Here is a 23,269-nt window from a genome sequence, read left to right on the forward strand (position 1 = left end):
ATCTCACCCCATCTGCATTAGGGGGGGGGGGTTATGTTGTTGTTCTAATGCATCCTTGGTTCGATGGTTCAATAGTGTGAACTATGTATTCAGTGGTTGATTCTATATACAAGGCGATTGCAGTCGCTGGCTACCTATGCATTTCAATGAGATGGATCATCCACCATATAGACATGCTCGGTTCGTGCCTTCTTCTTCCTTGGAGGTTCTTCAGATCAGCAGTTTTCTTCTTGATGGCAGAGTTTTTGCGACTTCTTCATGCTTCAATGATGCTCTTAATGATCACTCCTTATTCCTGTTTTAGGGGACATTCCCCTAGTTGGAGGCTTCTTCAGTTCTTCACTAGGTTCTTACCTCTTTTTGGGGGAGGGTTTTTCCCATGTGGTTTTCTCTCTTTCCCCGTTTTTCGAGGTTGCATTTTGTTGCATTGTTCATGGGTACCTAACATGGCCTCGTTGCCAGGACCCATTCTGCATTCATCTTAGTTTTGTGAGCTTAAGGCATTTCCCTAAGTTGCACTTAAGGGGGGGTGTTAGAGTAAATAATTAATTACTAATTATTTATTCTATTTACTTAAGCTTACTTAGGTAAATGCATTTCATTTGTTAGTTGTAGTCTAGGAGTTTGTTATAAGTTGTTGACAAAAAAGTAAGTTTGTTCTCTCCTAAGTCATACTTATCCTCTCACCTTGTTTGAGGACTTTCCACCTCATGTGGATGTATGCTTAGTTGTCACACTTATCTCCTAGCGTCTTCTAGCTTCTTCTAAGAGATTCCTGGAGCTCTTTATATTTCGGCTCCCTCATTGTATTTTCACAACACATCATCACATTTTCATTGTAAATACATATTTTCTTGTGTTTGCATATTCTCTCTCTCTCATGTCCATTTAGGGTTTTTCCCTTGCTCCACGCTCTTCCTTCCTTGGCTTCCCTTTGACAAGTTTCTGCATGCAGGGGATCTTGGGCGTCTTCGGAGTTGGATTTCATCAACTCCGACAAATTCAAGCCCCGTATGGCACTTTCTTTATTCCTGTAAGTGTTTTCTTTCCTTCTGTATGGCCTCCAACTGCTTACTATGTGGCCTAGGCTTCTTATTGTGCGGCCTTCGGCTTCCTACCGTGCGGCCTCCGACTTCCTTTTGTGTGGCCTCTGGCTTCCTTTCTGTGCCACCTCGGGCTTCCTATTGTGCGGCCCCCAACTTCCTTCCATGCGACCTTCGACTTCCTTCCATACGACCTCTAACTTCCTTTCAGACTCTGGACATAAACACCTCCGGACAGTAATCAACTCCACACAGAGATCACCTCCAAATAGAGATCGTCTTCGAAACATTACATTGGAAACCACTCTACTTCCTGCTACATATCATTGACGACTTCTTGAATAAATTAAAGTATTAGAATTTCAAGTCTTTTAATGCACCTTTCATTTTTTGGATTTGGAATGTGGTTGTTTAAAAAGTCATTTTGAATCATAGGATTAGAATGAAACAAATCACCAAAAATAGAAGAATCCTTATTTGATAGCTCAAATATACCGGTAAAAAAATACCATGGGAAACCTTTATTATTTAGATTCTCTTAGCTGATCATCAGTTATCCATTGATCCTTCTTCAATACTCAAATGTTCTACTTCCACTGAGCTTGTTTCAATTGAATATTACATTCAATGGTTTTGATTTTAAAATATTTTCTTATTAAACTCAAATTGCATGAGTTGGCCTTCCTCTTTTGCTTCCTCTTGATTATTCATTTGATCTTCTTCATGATAAGAGGTCAAAACAACATTTTTCATTTTGGTACATCAATGCTCCAATGTGTCTACACAATGATAAGTGTTTCTTAGAAATTGATACTCGCATGAATAAGAGTCTTTTGAATGAGGATCACAACTAAATTCTTCTTCTCTACATTTTCAATCACTTCATCATGGTGCATTTCTCTAGTTCCTAATTCTTTTGTGAGGCAAGATGCTACTTCTATGTCCTTGTGTATCTCTTGAAACATTGTGTGATCTTGTTCAACTGATCTAACCACCTTCAGTATGAATGCTTCTTTAGATGTATGTATCTCTTGATTTTCATCAACATAGATTTCCTCTTCAATGACCAATGATGGACAAATGGGAACATTTTCTCCACACAGGAAGTCATCATCTAAAGTATTGAGGCACCACCTCGAAATGAAAGCTACATTAAATTCATCTTCCAACATTATTTCTTCACCATCACTTCCACGTTGGGGCTGAATGGAAGACAGGAACATATGATACCTATTCTTCAAGGTCAATGTTGTCAAGTTTATCAAAGTTTGCCTCCTGATTAATAAAAAAATTACAATGATTCCCTAATGTGTTAACATGACCTCCTTCTATATACACCATCTCTTGATAATCTTCTTCAACAACATAGAAACATCATCTTCTTTCATGCGTACAATATCTGGTAGATGCCTTCCAACATTATGATTGTGAGATGTTTGTTAGGAAGAGAATAATTCTCACACTAGTCCCTTTCCTTGATTTCTTGTAATGCTTAACGCAAACAAGGAAGCACTTTGTTAGATCAAGGTGTACATCCTCATGGAAGCTTTTTAAACATTTTAATCCGATCAGGATCACTACGAGTATGTTTTTGTTGAGTCACAACTGCACGAGAAGAATCTCTTTTCTTCAAGAGCAAAAATAATGATTTTGTTCCATCATTTTTCCTTTTTATTTTCAATTCTTGAAATAAAGAGGGGTGTATCTCATTAGGAGAAAATTCACTCATAAAATATTCTCAAGAATTTAGTTTGATTTGGATCAGTCAAAGTTTGATTTTGTTGAAAACCAAGTATAGGAATTGGACTACTTTTTTTATCACCATTATCCATTGTTATTTTAGATGAATGAGACTTCTCAACAAGGTCTTCATCTTTGCATGTAGGAAAAGATTCTTGATCATGAGAAAAAAAAACTAATCATCTATCATCTTCCTCCTTGATCTTTCGCAGAGCATGAAGTAAAGATGGATGAATCTCTCTTGGATCAAATTGTAAGCCACTATCAGAACTATTCAAGAACTCAACCTCTATGGAGTCATTAAGAACCTGATTTTTCTAATATGAAAAATCTTCATCATTGATGTCACTATCACTATTGCTTTCCACTTTTCCTTTGTACCAAACACTTATTCTAACTACTCTCAGATAGAGTCGTCGATCTTTTAGTCTTTCGACTAAAGTCACCAATAATTTAACCCTTCAAACAAAGTTGCCAACCTACATTCCAAGGAAGGTACCTTGAAATTCCTAACTCATGATGCATAATGCATTGGCACTTTGTTCTTACCCTAGTAGAGTTGCCAAAAATCTGTCAATAAACAAATTTGTCACTATGATATTATCTTCAATGTTGACCCTATTTGCACTATGAGAAGTGACAATTGTGCCAACAGTTGCTGAGATTGCAATATTCCTCATGTTTGAGAGGAGCAGCTCCCTTGTATGATGTAGGTATTAGAGATCTTCTAAGTACTTTTCACCAAAAAGTACAAAACGAAGTCAAAACTAAACTAAGACAAAATGGACTAAAGAAACCCCAATGATAGACGTACCAAGTAGTATTTCACAAAGGATAACAATTATAAAGGAGATTCAACACAAGGTGAGTTTGATATGCAACTGTGATGAAAGAAGGAAAACACATCTCGACATACAAAGAAATATGATACCTGAACACATTCAAACCAAGATACCAAGGTGTGATTGTATTTCTTCCTTTACATATATCAAAAGTACTCTAAAAAATTATCAACTTAACATACGATAAATTGAAAACAATAACTAAAAAATACATCTAAGGCAATTCTTTTGAAAATATATTAGATCAAAACCTTCAAGTACAAAGTATGAACATAAAATTCTACGAATCTGCAGAGTTTCTCCTTTGCCAAAGCTCTCCTCTCGCTTTACATTACAAATTGCCTTATATTTATAAGCTTACTCTAACAATTAACTTGTAACTAACCTTTTGGGTTGGTAACCAAGTTAAGGGTGTGGTAGTTATAACCACTTTTACAACCAACTCTAACTTTTACAAAGCTGAAAGTTAAAACCTCAACTTTTAGAAAATTAGAATTCAAACTCCTAATAGAACTCAATTACTGGACCCAGAGGATGCAAAAAGTTGAGGTTTTGACCAAACTTATAAACAAAGTTTGAGTTTTGACCAAGAAAATGTAAAAAGTTAGTGTTTTGGAAAAACTCATGCAAAAAATTGGGTTTTGGAAATATTTCTTGCAAAAAGTTGAAAAAACTTTTTGCAATAAGTTAAATAGTTTGAGAAAACATTTTGCAAAAAGTCAAGAGTTTGGGAAAATCTTATGCGAGTTTGGGACTTTTTCACACAAAAGTTAATCATTGAGGAAATTTCATGTAAAAGGTTTGTGGTTTAGACTTAAGATTCACGGAAAGTTTGTGTTTGTGGAATTTTTTTGCAAAAAGTTAATGGCTCCGACATTTTCACGTACAAGCAGGAAATGCCTTCAAATTTTAAATTTTGGCTCTCTTAAAAACTTTGGCAACAAAGTTGAAATCTCTAAATTAGTAATACAACATCAAACTACTAATCCCACCTAATCCTAACTCTAAATACATATCTGATAGCTAAGGCGCTCTCTCTCTCTCTCTCTCTCTCTCTCTCTCTCTCTCTCTCTCTCTCTCTCTCTCGGATATATTTCTATTACTTTGTCTTCATCTTCCTCTTCCTCTCCCTCTCCTATTTCAAACCATCTCTTCCTCTCTATCTCTCCTATCCCTATATACTTATCCATCTCTTTATCTCTCTCTCTCTCTCTCTCTCTCTCTCTCTCTCTCTCTCTCTATCTCTCTCTATCGCTATCTCTCCCTTTTCATCTCTCTATATATCTCTTTATTTTTATCTCTTCATGTGCCTCTCTCTATCTCTATCTATTTCTCCCCCTTTTTCACTCCTCTATTTTCATATTTACTTTGTACTCTAACTACCCACACTATTGGCAGCAACTTGACACATTGCTTCTCTTGTTAATTATGGAATTACTTTAAAATTTTGATGTCGATATGTTTTAAAAACAAATATCAGCCATAAATAGTTTTTGTCAACAAGATCATCCTAGTACACCATAACCCTTGTTGCCACTATAGATTACACCTCTCTACATAATTGCAATCGTTACTATTCAGATGACTTGTATTGGCCAAAGAAAGAAAAAATGTTGCGAGTTTTATGATGTTTTGGGCTTCATGTTGTATCGCCTCTAATGAATGAGAGGCTAATATTGTACAAACTCAACAAATCAACCACTGGAATTCCTCACCGATGGGTATTTTCTTAAAATTGAGGAACATCCATGAATTTTGTTATGGCCCTATCAATAAATTGATCAAATGTTGACATTGATGTTAAATTACAACAATAGTGGATAAATGACTAGCTATATTGTTTTCAGAAACAATTTTGTGTAGATATGTAAGGTAAATGTGTCTCTTGTAACTAATCTTGCAATCAATCATTTTATTTTCACAACATGTATTTCATTTGTTGTAAATTTCATGAACAATAGTTGATATTATCACCAACTTTCTAAGATAAACGCCGCTTCATTTTTTGACATTTAATTGTAGGGATAAAATGCCATCAGAGTATAAGGTAAAAATATATGCAAATAGATAAGCATACCACAAAAATCTCACACAAACATATACAAGTATGTAACAATCATAAACCTTAACTCTAATTACACCCTTATATCTCAATAGAACACTAATATATTGTTACAACTTTAATAGTTACAAAATTTATATCCGCAAAAAGAATTTGTTTTCAAGGCTACAAAATATTGAATTTTTGGAGGTTTTTTCTCAAACTGTAACATATGCTCTGGTAAGTTGAAAAGTTTACATTATTTTGAGTAAAATGCACCACATTCTTATGATTTAGATGTTATTACAACTTGGCACTTATTTTTTAACTCTAATAGATTCAACTTTAAAGTAAACACCCATGGATAACCTGTGGTTTCATTGAGCCAGGTTGGAGGCATTAATAGGTATTGATGGGTATTATATTATTATTCAAAATTGTCTACACCATTGCTTTATCAAATTTTGAATACAACTGGCAAGCATCAATCTGTAATTTCCAAGAAGAAGCAAGCTTCATTAAAGGAATTCAAGAAGATATTTCCCCAATATAATTGAGTGCAATAATCCAACTAAATTAACAAAGGGCTTCATCTTAGAACTGACTACAGAGATTCAGACATAAACGATACGTATATTATGTTCACACATTCCCACCAAAGAAAAGACCCAAGCACAAAACAAACCACAAAAAAACTTTATCAAAGTCATTCACTGAGTAGTTAGATTAGGACAGAAGTCACAGCTTTGTTCTTGGTTTCAAACTTTCCTGCCTCCACCTTTATATACTAAATTTTCTTGGGGACTCAGGTTATTGATAGCAATTGAGATCTTCATAAAATTATATATGTATGTATGCATGTATGTATGAACGTATAAAATTTGAAAGTTTTGTAATGGCTAATGCCTCTCTTAATTAGAAAATTCTTGCCCCTTGTGTTATAGCCTCCTCTTTCTATTGACTCTTGACTGACATCACACAGAATTTAGATGTCTAGGTCAGTACAGCAACCAGGCCACATGATGTGCATATTGTGCAGTTTCCTCTATATAAATTCCCTTCAGATATAAACATTACCAAATTACACATAGTGAGCAACTAGTATTCAAGCAATCTAATATAAATACCTGCAGGTGGCTGGGTCACTACCATTTGAATCTCAAGTGATGACCGACCAACCCAAGTAACAGCACCACCTATTTTCAAGTCAGCTTCCACAAGGATGGGCTTCTTCAAGACCATCTTGTCAACTGAAGCTGTAACAAGCAATAATGGTCTAGTTGTGCTTTCATCATCAGAGCAATGCTGCAAACGAAGAAATGTGGCTTACATGTACCTTCTTCCCTCTTTCAAGAAAATTAATAACTCGTACAGAAACCATCATTCATTCCACTTTTATCAATGATATGTTTCAAATTGCCTCCCCCCAAGAGGTTTTATTAAAGTATATGTTAGCAGTATAAGTAAAGATTTATTGTGAACTTCATTCCTCAGTGGATAGCAAGAATTTAAATTATAGGTAAGCGTAAACAAGGTATAAAAAGACATCCAAAGTAAAGTAAAATGCAACCTCTATTGGAAACATGTTCTTCAATAACTAATAAGGCCAGAATATGGATAATTCTATTTTTATCAGTGAAATGATAGAGGCCATTGCTGGAAAAAGGACAAATTCATGTAGTTAGCAGAGAACATGCAAACTTGGTTCCAACACAAGAATGAGAATCTTGTGTTTTAACAAACATATTCAAATGGTTTCGGTCACATGTAACAGAACCAGAAGAGTAAAGATTGAATTGAGTCAAGTTGCAACATGTAAAAAAAGTCAACCAGCTACGATGTAAATAAAGTTTTCACTTTTTCACACAAGTAATTAGCGACTTTACTCTTGCTAGAAAATTCAAGGCATTGACATCAAATTATACATTGAATGATGTAAAAATAGATAGAAAATAGTAAAATGTACATAAGAAGGCTCGCTACATGTGTAACATGAGAGTGCAGTTAACCAACTCTGTTTGACCATTTGTATGCACATAGAATTTGAAGATTGGTCCAGTTAAGTATCTAACATGGTCCACAATGTTTGCCTAAATGACTAATAAAGCATGATTCATGGTCAAAAATAATGAATGTTGGCAAGCCAAAAAGAACCCAAACATTAGTGAAGAAAAGGCACCTAGTATCTACTGGTCAGGGCTTTTCTTGCACATGACCATGATGGCCATCTAGGAAAATTTGTCGACCACAACAAACATTACATCAAGTTGGTACTTAGTTATAGGTAATCCAATTGCAAAAATCCATCCTGATGCATTACCAAGGCTGTGTCTGAAATAAAAGAGGGCAAAGTGCACAAGCTTAATGCATGTGTGCTTAGTGAAATTGCAACATATGCTAGACTCAAAGTGGAGTTCAATGCATGCATAGAGTGAGGCCAGCAGGAATATCCAATTATTTTGGTGTAATGTACCTCCTAGATAAGCCTCTAACATGCCATGCCATATAGAACAAAAAGATATCCAAGCTTGTAGAGAAGCTTGTAAAATAAATAGAATGTCAACAGAAGTGCTTTGTTGTGCATGTCCATGAGAATGGTGCCTTGGTACACATGAACTTCTTGAGAGTTCACGCAATAAGAGAGAAGGCAAGAACAAACCTAAAATAGATGTTGACAAGTCAAAAAACTTGCTCATGTTTATTGATTAATTACATAGCCCCAACAATGGATTTATGTGGTGACAAAAGAGCGTTTTCCAATGTTGATTTGTAGATTATATTGGCACAGTACATAAATACATAATAATTTCTCTACATGGCCCCTCCCAAGTCCTATTGAAGATAAGGGTGTCATCCAAGTAGACATTGACAAAGAAGGTGGTGGATGACACAAAAGTTAAACCAAGAGGCATATCCATTTATTTATACAACGCTGCCTATATTTTGAAAGATGTCCTCTAAATATCTTCAGTCCAAACCAATACACAAAGATATCTCCATTTGTAATAGAATCACCCTAGTTGCTCACCATACACAAGGGGTCCTGGATCTTCACACTAGGTCTAGAATGGTTCTAACTCCACTTTGAATCACCTTTCCAATGCTGAAAAGATTAACTTCTTCAACTACTCTTCTAGGGTGTCCTAACAAGTTCAAACTGCATTCATTTTCTCCCTATTCTCCTTAGTGCAATTGACATTGTCAACCCTCCATGTCTAGTAGAGTAACTTGCAAGGGTGTGGAGGTCATGTAAATCAACTTAGTTCATGAGACAAGGTTCAAGAAACTCACTTTAAGCCTTCTTTTCTTTACCGATCTCCTAATTTTTCCTATTAGGCCCTGTAGCCTTTTAGGCCTCAATTAGGTCTCCTTTCCTAGTTTCTAGGACCTAGTTAAAAACTTTCCCAAAGAGCCTACCAAACAAAAGGCCATTCAAGATACCCAATTGGGAGCACTACAAGATTTTGTAGGTTTCATGTTTCCATGCATCCATACAGATGATATCCCCAAATTGAGGGTTTATGAGGGTTTTAAGGCTTTTACGAGTAGTTACTAATTCAAGTCTTCAAAACCAACCCTAATGGATTCAACCACTCTGCAAACTATGAGCACACCTTGTCTAGACTCTAATCAACATCATTGACTCATTGGATTGAGTCATTCAATCACCTTCTGCACGTATCAATCAACTGTTTGCAGTTTGCACCTAGTTGGGTTACTGATCAACTCCCCTAGGGCAAGACCTTAAAATTCCATCCTTGACTGTTTTGGGCCCAAAACAAAACAAAATATAGTACATTGACCTTTCTTTCAATCCTCAAAAGGCTATTAAGATTCAACACTGGAAAACTAAGAAAGAGGCATTTTTCTCACAAAACTTTGAACAAGTCTAGAGACAGTCCAGTTGGCTTTGGATTTTTATTGCACTCCAAAAACTTAACACGCACAGAAACACCAAAGCACACAAGGAAAGAATACAAGCTAATATAGCTATCTACAATGGAAAACAATCGATTTCAATCCATATGTTACAAGATGCACGAGTTGCAATGTGACTATGCACAAATTTTCAGAAAACTGTCAAGCTTTTTGTATTCAATTTTGCAATATGAGGCATCTAACCTTCTACAATATGTGGAGAGGGCTTAAATAGGTGTTTACTAACTGTTTCAACTGATTCCCAAGTGTTCACAACTGATTTTCACTAAGTTAAACTTCTTGACAGAAGTTGCCAAGCAACTTGACAATGTTGCAAAAATTGTCATTGACAACTTTTTGCAACTACAAACAACTTTGGTCATCTCTTGCTTCCTTGCACTCAAAGAGATGTAGAATGGTTTTCCAAGATATTTTCAACCTATCTAAAGACCAAAAGAAGCCCTCCTAACACTTATACCAAGTTTTTGCATACTTAGCCCATTTTGGCATGATTGGCAACATTTGGCACAATTGGCAACATTTTGCCCAAATTGAAAAACTTCTTGCCAAACTTGGCAAATTGACAACTTTTACACAAAACTAGACAAAACAAACACTAGGCTTCACAAATAGCCCTTATTTCCTTCTTGACCTATCTAAGGTCTTACCAACCAAAATTTTGAAGGGTTTTGTACCTAACCCTAAGGTGCTCCTGCACCATTCTCCCTAGGAAGAAAAAGTTAAGTCAAAGCTAAAGTTATCAATGCCCAATCTATTCTTATCTTCATGAACTAATTCTCAGGTAGTCATGTAGCTTCTGATTCAGTCATGCCCAGCTATTTGACCAAATGTTCCATATATACCTTGTGCCTAGTCTTCTTGACTAATCTTGATCCTAAGAACTTTTTTGCATGTGGTTTTGAAGGAGCTGGTAAAGGCAAGTTATTTGCTATCTCTATGACATCAGGCAATTCCTTGCTCTCATCTGGGAATGGATCTTTATAAGGTACTAAGTCTGCTTTATTGAAAACTGGTTAAAGACCTAAATCTGCTAGTAAATCAACTTTGTGGGCATTATTTCCATACTTAGCCTTCTCATCTGCAACTTGTTGGGTAACCCTTTTTGCAATCTTGCCTTATTCTAATGTACCATGACAAAATCTCCTATTTGGAACTGTAGATTTTTCTTCCTCTCATCTACCTTTTGCTTGATCTTATTAGTGTTCTCAACTAATGATCACTAAACTTCATCAAGAACATCCTTCATTGACCAGGCAAAATCTTCTGCATATCCACTTCTTGTGTTCAAACTTCCAAGATCTTTGAACTCACAGATTCCTCTAGCATGCAAACCATATACTACCTCAAATGGGCTTTTTCCTATAGTCCCATTAATTGTGTCATTGTAGGAAAACTCAACTAGATGAGTAATCCGATCCCATGATTGGCCATATTCCTTCATAAGGCATCTAAAGAAGTTTCCCAAGCTCCTATTAACAACCTTAGTCTGCCCATTTGTTTGGCGATGATAAGCTAACCCAAAAGATAGGTTTGTTCCTAGTCTTTGCCTCAAAGTCTCCAAAAGTGCCCAATGAATTTGAGTCTCTATCAGACACAATACTAGGTAGCAATCCATGAATCCTTATTACTTCTCTGAAAAAAAAGTTAGCAATCTAACATGGATCATTTGTGACCTTACAAGGTATAAAATGGGCCATCTTGCTAAATCTATCAACAACCACATAGATGCTATCATAGCCATTTTTAGTCTTAGGTAAGCCTATCATTAAGTCCATGCTTATGCACTCCCATGGCCTATTGGGAATGGGAAGAGGTACCTGCATTTAATGAAGTGCTTTTGGCCCTCTAGCAAATTGTACAAGTTTCCACATATCTTCGAATGTCCCTGTTCATCTTAGGCCAGTAGTAAAACCTTTAAACTAGCTCTAGAGTCTTATTCACCCCAAAATGACCACTTAAACTACCATTATCTTTCTCTTGAATAAGGTTTTCCCTCATGGAACCTCTAGGAACACAAAGTTTTCCACTCTTAAACAGTAAACCTCCTTGAAGTGTATAGTCAGCATATTCACTATGAAAGTGATTTCGAAAGTCTTCACATACCTTATATGGAACAGAGAAGTCTTCAACTTCATTGTAGAGGTCTTTGAAGCTATCACTGCCTATACTCTTCAATTGAATCTCCTACACTGTCAATAACCTTCTGCTCAATGCATTTGCAACTCTGTTTGCTTGCCCCTTCTTATGTTTAATAGTGAAAGTATAAGGTTAGATGTATTCCACCCACTTCATATGCTTGTGGCTTAGCTTGTCTTGTGAATTTAGGTAACTCAAGGCCTAATTGTCAATATAGACAACAAACTCTTTAGGGAGGAGGTAGTTCCTCCACTTTCTCAAAGCTTGCACTTATGCATACAATTCCAAGTCATAAGAAGAGTACTTCTTGGCTTCAAGCTTTTCACTGTAAAATGCCACTGGTCTTTCTTCTTGGCTTAATACTGTCCCCACTACTATGTTATTGGGATCACATTCCATTGCGAACAACTTCTCAAAACTTGGCAATGTTAGGACTAGTTGAGTTGCTATTTTCTCCTTCAAGGTTTCAAACCCTTTGCTAGCTTGCTCTGTCCATTGGAACTTAGCTTATCTACCACCTTTAATTGTGTCTAATACTGGTGCACAAATCTCACTAAAATGTTTGATAAACTTCCTATAAAACTATGTTAGACCATCAAAACTTCTTACCTCACTGGCTGTCTTGGGAGTGGGCTTGTTACTTTAGTAGAATCCATCTTCAAGTCTCCTCAAAATATCACAAACCCAAGATACATCGATTCCTTCTTCATTTACTCACACTTCTCCAAATTAATGGTTAGCTTCTCGTCATGCAACCTTTGCAAAACAACTTCTAAATGCTTGAGATGATCAGCCTTGGTCTTACTAAAGATTAAAATGTCATTTAAATAGACAACTAAAAGCTTACCATTGAAGTCTTTTAACACTTCATTCATTGGCCTCATGAAGGTGCTAGGGGCATTAGTTAGCCCAAATGGCATAACAAGCCACTCATATAGCCCTTCTATAGTCTTGAAGATTGTTTTCCATTCGTCCCTCCTTGATTCAGCCTTAGTCTTACTAAAATTAAAATGTCATCCAACTAGACAATTACAAACTTACCAATTAAGTCTTTTAACAAATCATTCATCAGCCTCATGAAGGTGCTAGGGGCATTGGTCAGCCCAAATGGCATAATAAGACACTCATATAACCCTTCTATAGTCTTGAAGGTTGTTTTCCATTCATCCCCCTCCTTGATTCTTATTTGATGGTAACCACTATTAAGGTCTATCTTGGTGAAGTATCTAGCCCCTCCTAGACAATCCATCAGATCCTCAATTTTGGTATAGAAAATCTATACCTGATATTAATCTTGTTTATGGTTCTAGAGTCAATACATAGTCTCCAAGTACCTCCTTTCCTGGGTGCTAGCACAGTTGGATTTGCACATGGATTGATGCTTCTCCTAATTAGGTCATTATCAAGGAGCTTCTACACTTGTTTTGCAAATTTTTTCATTCTGTTGGGGAGTCATTGATGCAGGAGCATCCTAGGTTGCATTGCTATCTTGCATGTTTGCCTTGTTCTTTGTTGTCATCGAGTTCTTTCTTGTTGTTGAGCTCGTAGTTGGTGCCGAGTCTTTGTTGTTGCCAAGCCCATAGTTGGTGCCGAGTCCTTAGTTGTTGCCGAGTGCCTGTTGCTACCGAGCTCTCTATGGTTGCCGAGTTCTTGTTGGTGCCGAGTGCTTGTTGATGTTGAGCTTGTGTATGTGGCGAGCATTGCTTGCCTTGATTCTTCTTTGGCCAAGTTGTCTGTGTCTGGTTCCAGTTTGGGCTGACCTTAGTATTTAATATTTGTTGAGAGCCGACTTGTGGCTTGGTTTGCATTTAATGTAAGGGTTTATTTAGTTAGTAATTTGTAAAAGGCTAACGTGTGGCCATACAAGTATTTAAAGGTGCCTTGGATAAAGTCTTAGGATTTTTTTAGCAAGATAAGGAAGAGTAGAAGCAGAGTAAGAATGCGAAGATCATCATTGAAGATCGAAATTTGAATTGTAATGTTGGTCGTAACCCAAAAGGCCTTACAGCGAGGCATGTATATTGATGATTTGATGAATTTGTAAAGTTTCACTTTTCTATCTCCTTTGGTTGTTGTTCTTTGTGTTGTGTTTCCGTTGTGTTTACTCTTGCAGGTGACTTTGGTTGTTGGGTGTGCCTTTGGCCCTAGTTATCCTTGGTGGTCCCTGCGTGAGGTGGTATCAAAGCACTAGGTTCGTCCTTGTGGAGATTGGATCGTGTAAAACCCTTAAGTGATTTGGTTGTGGGGTAGCAGATCTGAGGATTTGACCTACAACTTGCAAAGGGTTACGATCTTGCAGGAACCTAATTGTAAAGATGGTTCGAGGTAGAGGAAAACGCTAACAATATCGTATTGGATATATTGAGACAAATTACAACCAGATTAGATGTTGTATAGACAGCACAGAGGAGAGGAGCGCATCTTGATGCTGTGAGTGATGATGAAGCAGCAACACCAAACCCTAATCCAGAACCTGAAGAAGATCAAGATGAGGCAAGATTGTTGACACTATTGTCTAGGGAAAATTCAAAGCCTATTGTAAAAGTTGTTCCTTATGATGGGAAATTGGATACCAATGTTGTGTTGGATTGGATCTCTGATGTGGAGAAGTTCTTTGAGTATGAAAACACTCCTGATAGTAGAAAGGTGAAAATTGTAGTTACTAGGAAGAGGTAATTCTTATTCTAAAGGTGGTTTCTGTGGTAATTGTTTCAGATGTGGTAAAGAAGGGCATAGATCCTTTGAATGTAGATTCTCTAAAAGTGGGCACGGTAACAAAAATGTTGTGGTTCAAGGAGACACTTAGGGTTCACCGAGTGGACCTGAAGTTGGAGAAAATTTGATGGTGAGAAGAACCTTATGTAACAAGGGAAGTGATGAGAAACCTGTCCTAAGGAGAAGTCTTTTCAAGACTAGGTGTAAGATGGTTGGAAAATGTTGCAAGGTGATCATTGATAGTGGAAGTTCTACAAATTTGGCATCAGAAGAGCTAGTTACAAAGTTGCAGCTGCAAAGGCTGAAGCATCCTAAACCCTATCATGTTTCATGGATCAAAGATGAGCATAGGATATCGGTAAGTGAACAATGTATTGTGAAGTTCAAAACTGGACATTATTTTGATGAAGTCTTGTGTGATATTATGCATATGGATTGCTATCATATTTTGTTGGGTAGAACTTGGCAATATTATAGATATGCTATACATGATGGAAGATTGAATCAATATACTCTTTGGGTGAATGGGTGATTGGAACTTGTTGCCTTTGATTGAAAGTCCAGAGGAGGTTAACTGTACTACTGTGAAGATTTGCATGGTTAATGGGAAGCAAGTTGAAAATGAAATGAAGAAGAATCAAGTATGTTTTGCTATAATTCCTAGGAGGCCGAGTTGAACCAATAACAGCCAAGTGACAGAAAACAATGGTAACCTGGTAACAGCAAGTGATGGCCAAGTAGCAGAAACTAGTGAAAGTCGAGTACCAGTAGAAATGGAAAATTTGTTGAATGAGTATAAAGACATTGTTGCAGAAGATAGTTTTGATGGTTTACCACCTGTAAGAAGTATAAGTCATTGTATGGATCTGATTCCTAGAGCTAGTTTGCCGAATAAAGCACCATATTGATTGACACCTACAAAGAATGAAGAACTTAACAGAAAAGTGCATGAGTTGTTGCAAAAAAATTTGATCAAAGAAAGTTTGAGTCCATGTGTTGTACCTGCTGTATTAGCACCTAATAAGAATGGAGATTGGAGAATGTGTACTGATTCCAAAGCTATTAACAAGATCACAGTGAAATATAGATTTCCTATGCCAAGGATGGATGACATAATAGATTGTTTGAGTGGAGCAAAGTATTTTACCAAGATTGATTTAAAGAGTGGTTATCATCAGATCAAAATCGGAGAAGGTAATAAATGGAACACTGCTTTCAAGCCAAAAAGATGGTTTGTATGAATGGTTAGTAATGCCTTTTGGTTTGACTAATGCACCTAGTACTTTCAAGAGGTTGATGAATGATGTACTCAAGAGATTTTTGGGTAAGTTTGTGATTGTTTACTTGGATGATATTCTAATATTTAGTAAGACTAAGGAAGAACATCTTGAGCATGTTAAAAAAGTATTGCAGAGATTGAAAGAGGAAAAGTTGATGATTAACTTGAAAAAATGTTCTTTTATGCAAGAGGAGATTGTGTATTTGGGATTTGTGATTTCAGGTGATGGTTTGAGAATGGATCCTAAGAAGGTTAAAGCAATTTTGGAATGGCCTACACTTGAGAATGTGGATGAGGTAAAATCATTTCATGGTTTGGCTAGTTTTTACAGTTAGTTTATAAAGAATTTTAGTTCTGTTTGTAATGCTATGACTAAGACAATGAAAAGAGATAAAAAGGATTTCAAGTGGACACATGGAGCTGATAACAATTTTGAGACTTTGAAACAAAGGGTTGTTGAGTTACCTTTATTGGCTTCGCCTAATTTCAATAAAGTATTTCAAGTTGAATGTGATGCAAGTGGTAGTGCAATAGGAGTTGTACTGAGTCAAGAGGGTTTAGTGAGTAATTGAATGATGCTAGAAGGAAGTATTTTGTGTATGATCAAGAGTTTTATGCAATTGTTCAAGCCTTGAAGAAGCCGACACATTATTTGATTCCTAAGGAGTTTGTGTTGTACACTGATCATAAAGCTTTACAGTACTTGGGAAGTCATCATAAATTGAATCAAAGACATATGAAGTGGGTTGAGTACTTGCAAAGTTTCATATTTGTGATTAAGCATAAGAATGGAATCACTAACGGAGTTGTTGATGCATTGAGCAGAAGACGTTCTTTGTTGACCGAGATGAAGGTTGAAGTTCTTGGTTTTGATGAGATGGAGGAGTTGTATGATATTGACCCAGATATTTCTGAGGCGTGGAGAGAGTGCAGAGCACCAAATCTATCAAATCACATGAGTATTATGAGTATTTCGTTCAAGAAGGTATGTTGTTCAAAGGAATTTAGTTGTGTATACCTAGATGTGATATAAGAGTTAATATGATTAGGGAAAAGCATAGTGGTCGATTGGCTGGACATTTTGGAATTGATAAGACATTGAGTTTGGTGAAGGATAAGTATTATTAGCCACAAATGTAGAAGGATGTTCAGAAATTTGTAAAGAGTGGTGGAGTTTGTCAAATTGCAAAAAGAGTAAGTAAGAATATTGGTTTGTATACACCTATTTCTGTTCCTAAGAAACCTTAGGGTGACATCAATATAGACTTTGTTCTTGGATTACCTAAGACAACAAAGGGGTATGATTCTATATTTGTTGTTGTGGATAGATTTTCTAAGATGGCTCATTTCATACCTTGTAAGAAGACATCAAATGTCGAGCATTCTACTGAGATTTTCTTCAAAGAGAATGTTAGATTGCATGGATTACCAAGAAGTATTATTTCTAACAGAGACAGCATGTTTGTTAGTTACTTTTGGAAAACTTTGTGAAAAAAGATGGGTACTGAGTTGAAGTTTAGTTCTACATTCCATCCACAAACAGATGGACAAACAGAGGTTGTGAATAGAAGCTTGAGTAATTTGCTGAGATGTTTGGTTGGAAATAAACCACATATTTGGGAGTTGGTGTTGACACAAGTTGAGTTTGCATATAACAATTTTGTGAATAGGAGTACATGGAAGACACCTTTTGAGATTGTTACTGGAATGCAGCCTAGAGGGATAACTGGATTGATGGATGTTGCTAGTGAAGAAAAGAGAAGTGTTGCAGGTGTAGAATTTGCCGACTTTATCGATTCTTTGCATAAGGAAGTGAAGTTGAGGTTGGAACAAAGTAATCAGAAGTATAAGGAGAATGCTGGTAAGTCTAGAAAACATCATGTTTTTTAAGTTGGTGATGAAGTGATAGTCCATTTGAAGAAAGGCAAATTTCTTAGTGGATCATACAGTAAGTTGAAGATGAAAAAGTTTGGACCTTGTAAGATCTTGAGAAAGTTTGACAATGGTAATGCTTATGAAGTTGAATTATCTGATGACATGGATATATCTCCTATACTCAATATTGCTGATTTGTATAAGTGTCATGAGTCAGATGATAAAGTTGTTGTATCAGATGATTATCCTAAGAAGCAGATTCAAGAGGTTGAACAAAAACTAAATCAAAGAGTTGATAGAAGCACAAGAGGAAAGGATTACTATGAGTGTGTGGTGAAGTGGAAGAACAGACCAGTTGAAGATGCTACATGGATTTCTCAATCTGAGTTCGATTCAACTTAGGTTGTGAAACTTGCATGATTCAGGAGAATCAATTCTTTTCAACCTCGGTTGTCGGATGCAGGAGAATCCTGGGTTGCATTGCTATCCTGCATGTTTGCTTTGTTCTCTGTTGTTGTTGAGTTCTTTGTTTCTATCGAGCTCGTGGTTGTTGTCGAGTCTTTGTTGGTGTCGAGTCCTTAGTTGCTATCGAGAGCCTGTTGCTGCCAAGTTCTCTGTGGTTGCCAAGTTCTCGTTGGTGCCGAGTGCTTGTTGATGTCGAGCTAGTGTATGTGCCGAGCGTTGCCGAGTGCCAATTTTTCCTTGGTTCTTCTTTGACTGAGCAATCTGTGTCTGGTTCCAATTTGGACCGACCTTGTGTATTTAATTTTGTATGTAATATTTGTTGAGAGCTAACTTGTGGCTTGGTTTAAATTTAATGTAAGGGTTTATTTAGTTAGTAATCTGTAACAAGCCCACTTGTAGCCATGCAAGTATTTAAAGGGGTCTTGGGTAGAGTCTTAGGAATTTTTAGGAAGATCAAGAAGAGTAGAAGCAGAGTAAGAATGCAAAGATCATCATTGAAGATCGAAATTTGAATTGCAATGTTGGCTATAACCTAGAAGGCCTTATCGTTGGGCATGTATATTGATGATTTGGTGAATCTGTAAAGTTCAGCTTTTCTATCTCCTTTAGTTGTTGTTCTTTGTGTTGTGTTTCCGTTGTGTTTACTCTTGCAGGTGATTTTGGTTGCTGGGTGTGCCTTTGGCCCTAGTTATCCTTGGTCGTCCCTGTGTCAGTCATCTTATATGCAACTTTATTGGGTAATGAAGCTCTTGGAATTAAATCAATTTGGTGGCGTATGGATATTTTAGGTGGCATGTGGGAGGTTTCCCATCACTTATGATCCCCTTATATTGATCAATTAACACTATTAGAATGATATTAGAATAACTGAGAGGGGAGGTCCATAATGTCTCTATAACAGCTTGACAATAACATAAACTTGCAGTTTATTGTCCCAATAGTAACCTACTTGCAGAATGTAAAGCAATAAGCAATCAAAACACATCAAATATCATTCACAGGAGTATGACACCAAGATTTAACGTGGAAACCCAATTTGGGAAAAATCACCAATAACATGCTACCAATTTTTCACTCTTCTAAAGTGAGCTTGGTTAAGAGCCAACCATGTTAAAGGTTACAATACACACTATTAGGTGTGACTCTATTAAAGAATTTAATCACCCTATTAGGAGTGGCCTAGTTAGAGGTCTTTAGAACATCCCATTCAAATGTCACCTTGATTAAAGGATTTACAAATGACTCTTAAATCAAACCTTGACTAAAGGATTTTAACTGATACAATGGTTAGAAAGTAACTGCAGGTTGATCTGATAAATACAACTCACTTTGCAAATACAGATCACAGTGTAGCTCATCTACTAATTCACTGATTGGTATTCATTATTATCTACTTCACTGATTTGCTTAGAAACCCTTCAAGCAATCACACTTCACCTATTCTCAACTCTTCACAGCCTTCTGCTCAATTTCACCAATCAACAGAATCAACAACTACTAACCTCTCTAGGTTATCCTTATGCCTCCTTAAAATGGTAGCTTTGATCTTTTGTCGTTTAAACATCACCATTGATCTTAGGGTTAGGTCAGATTCATTGAATCCTTCCATCATTTTGTTTCCTCCTAGATACTTCTCTATGAATCCATGCCTAGGAACGCTTAAACATGGTTTATCATGCATTAAATGCTCCAGCTCATCAATACTTAATCTTTATGCACTGACCAATCCGAAAATTCAACTGTGTCGGCTAGGAATCTAAATTCCTTCACAAACTATCAAATGTTGTCACTCGGTCAATATTGTGTTCCTCGGCCTTAGTCAACACTAGACAACTTGGTCAATACTAACTGTCTTGCTCAACATACTCTGTCTTTTCTAATGCTCGATCGACACTATATTTGCTCGGCTTCTACTGTCACTCGGTCGACACTAGCATAGCTTAACTTCAGCCATAAGTTCCTTAATCTTCTTCTCAGTTTAGCCTATGCATTTGGTCTTCCATTGATCATATCTACTAGGCTTTAATTCAACTAATCAAGTGCCCATTGTAGTTCCACATAACTTAGCCTTTCCACTAGGTCTTTTTCTTATCTCTTTTTTTCAAATCCTCTTCATCAATCGAATGATATGGCACACTACTTAGGTAGCAACTATCTCACCAGTAAGGTTTGACATCAATGAGAACATAACAATTGTTCCAATTGTAGTTTCTAACAAATACTTGTACCTCTACAGGGGTGTTTGGCTTCCTTTCTAACTTTTCATTCTTTGGTTTTAACACTAAAGAAAACCCCACTCCAGCTCCTTCCTTTAAGGTGTTTAGGGATTCCTTTTCTCCCACTAAAAGTACATTGAGACCTATAGACTTCATCTCTTCTGTCTCTATTATGGATTATATCCTAAAGTTCACTCCATCCTTCTTGAATGCATGAGTTCTTTTCTCCATCATGACAAGCCATCCTATCAAACTGCCATGGCCTACCTAGTAAAGAGATGACAAGCATCCATGGGTAATACATCACACAACACTTTGTCCTTATACCTTCTTATGGTAAAGTCTACCCAAGTCTTCTCATTGACTAGAACATGTTGCCCTTTATTTAGCCATGTGACCCTATAAGGATTACTATGTGGGATTTTCTCCAAGTTAAGCTTACTCTGCTTCATCAGAAATAATATTATCAGTAGACCCTATGCCAGTGATAACTTTACATACCTTGCTCAAAATCTTGCATTTGATCCTAAATAGTGATCTCCTTTGGCTTGGTTCATCCTTAACAAGTTCTTTAATCAAAGTCTTCCTTATCATGAGGTTGTCTCCCACTTCAGAGTCTAAGGCTACCTCTAGTGACTTGTTATATGTTCCATCTTCTTGCACATAGTTGATTCTCTTCTCACCTCCTTGTGATGATGAGCTCTTGTAGGCAGGGTGTCCCAACAGGTTGCAGTTGTAACATTTCATGGTTGAAAAGTGGGACCCTCTTCCAAGTCTACCAAGTCTTCCTCTATAATTGTCATTAGATCCCTTTCCTCTATTCTAGCCACCTTTGCTAGTGGAATCCCCACTTTGCTCTGTGAGTTTGGATTCTCCTTAGGACCTTTGATCTGAACTTCTCAAGGGTTTCATACCTAACCTTAAAGCTGATCCAACAAGTTAGGGCCTGTTTGGTTGCCAGAATTGGCGACACCATAATTGACCAAATTCAAAATTTGAACAATTCTGGAATTTCAAATTTGGATTACGATTTTTGAAATATAGTCGGGACCAATTGGTTCACCTAGAATTCATAATGAGAAGATACATTTCTTGTGTTTGGTTCCAATTCAGTTTTAGTTATAAATGAAGATATCATCTTCATTGTCAGAAGATTTAAAACATAGCATTTTAAGTGCTCAAACTATCACCTCATATTTGAATTTTTTTCATACTAATGATGAATCAAACTATGAATCATAAAAATATTCATACACAATCAAATTCAAAAACAAAAATCTACATTTATTAACTAATAATACTCTGATCAAAGGAGCACCCAAAGAAGTCAATTGTAAATATACCATGTGGATCTTCTCTCACAAAATTGCTGCAAACGAAGAATTGGTTGCCCAAAGCCAGAAATCTTCTATTGTTCGTAACACTTGCTCTTGAAGACAAATAGGGCACGCAAGTTCAAACCAAGGTTTCTTTGCTTAGTTTAGAGTCTTTTCTTTGCAAGAAATTCCCTACAGAAAGGTCTGACCCATTGTAGAAAAACAGAAATTTTCACCCCATTCAAACAATGGAGAACACAATTAATATATTGCAAGAGATATGGAAGACATGATTGCAATCTGGTCAAAGAAAGATGAATGCAATGTTGCAAAGACAAGGGCAAGGATTAAAACAAACAACAATATCGCCACCTGAAATCACTGCTCTCCAGATCAATACAAGAAAAAAGAGATACACGAAGCAATGTGGTTTCCTATCTAGCAATCACACAAAAAACTTTAAACAAAAGCTCACCAGATCCAATGGTGAAAAATCCCTCCTTAATCTTTTCCATTCTTGCGATCTCCACTATCTTGTACGAGAATGAAATCACCAAAGATTTGTCAAAAATGAAAAAGATGAAATAGTAAGGTGGACTTCAAAAAAACTTACATTTTATTTTATTCTCCAATGCTCATTTTCGTGAAATTAGAATTAGAATGGGAATTTGTCCAATTCCACCTATTTAGATGGAAGATTGAATTCAAGTATTTGGAGGTAAATGGGAAACACCAGATCTAAATTCCAATTCCGATTTGGCGCATCTAAATTGCGGATTAGAATTTTAATAACTAGTGATGCCGATTTTTGTCCTAATTCCAGCAACCGAACGAGCCCTTATTGATGCACAACAAAAGATATCCAATTTAAATATGTCTTGTTGGGCACACAATAGTTGATGCAAAAGGTCCTACATCCCATAATTCTTAGGCACACAATAGTTGATGCAAAGGCCCCAAAGGCCACATTGCAATGCCCTGCCAAAGAACACTCGTAACGAAGGGTAAAAGCATGCACTAAAATTTTTTTGAAACACAAATATAATATTATAACCTAAGTACATCATCCATAACATTGCATAAACAAATAAGAAAACATACAACAATCAATACATAATTGTGCACAAGTAGAAGCCCTACAAGCATCTACAAGGGTTCAATGAAAACCCTACACATATTCATAGAATGAGCGTACACATCCTACAAGACACCTTGCAAAGGCTTGGACCATGTCTAATGACCCGCAAAAGATGGGACCGAACATTTGTCCATAGATGACAACCAAGGAGACTAAATCCATCCTTGGCACAAACACCACTAGGTTCACTTTAAAGCCCAAACAAAATATGAGTAAAACTATATCAGGATGTGCTTAGAAATACGAAGTGAATATATGAAATTACTCACATCAACCATAGGGAAACAAAATCAATCATTCGTATCTACACAAACCCCAAAGAGCATAAAACTATCACAAATGTGTAACTCTATATGGACATATGCATAGGAATAGAGGATATATGCATCAATCTGCAAATAGATAAATGCACAAAAGCAGAAAACATATGCGCAGTATAAATGGATAAATGTGCAACAAGATTGCATATATGTGCAGGAGTACAAGATATCTATGAAATACTACGTCCTCTCTCTACATGTGTG

At 36.5% G+C, this 23,269-nt stretch overlaps 1 protein-coding gene across 1 annotated transcript in view; it reads right to left on the reverse strand.

The window, feature by feature from the left end:
- The window catches only part of LOC149567230 (acyl-coenzyme A thioesterase 2, chloroplastic-like), a 69,905-nt gene that overhangs the window by 41,168 nt on the left and 5,468 nt on the right, over positions 1–23,269 (reverse strand). The window contains exon 2 of the mRNA XM_089820410.1: positions 6,794–6,971. Within this exon, the coding sequence (XP_089676536.1) occupies positions 6,794–6,971 (178 nt within the window). The remainder of the gene's footprint in view (positions 1–6,793; positions 6,972–23,269) is intronic.

The sequence above is a fragment of the Cupressus sempervirens genome, chromosome 3, assembly GCF_028749045.1.
Source record: "Cupressus sempervirens isolate cs-2001-9-10 chromosome 3, ASM2874904v1, whole genome shotgun sequence".
Taxonomy (NCBI): domain Eukaryota; kingdom Viridiplantae; phylum Streptophyta; class Pinopsida; order Cupressales; family Cupressaceae; genus Cupressus; species Cupressus sempervirens.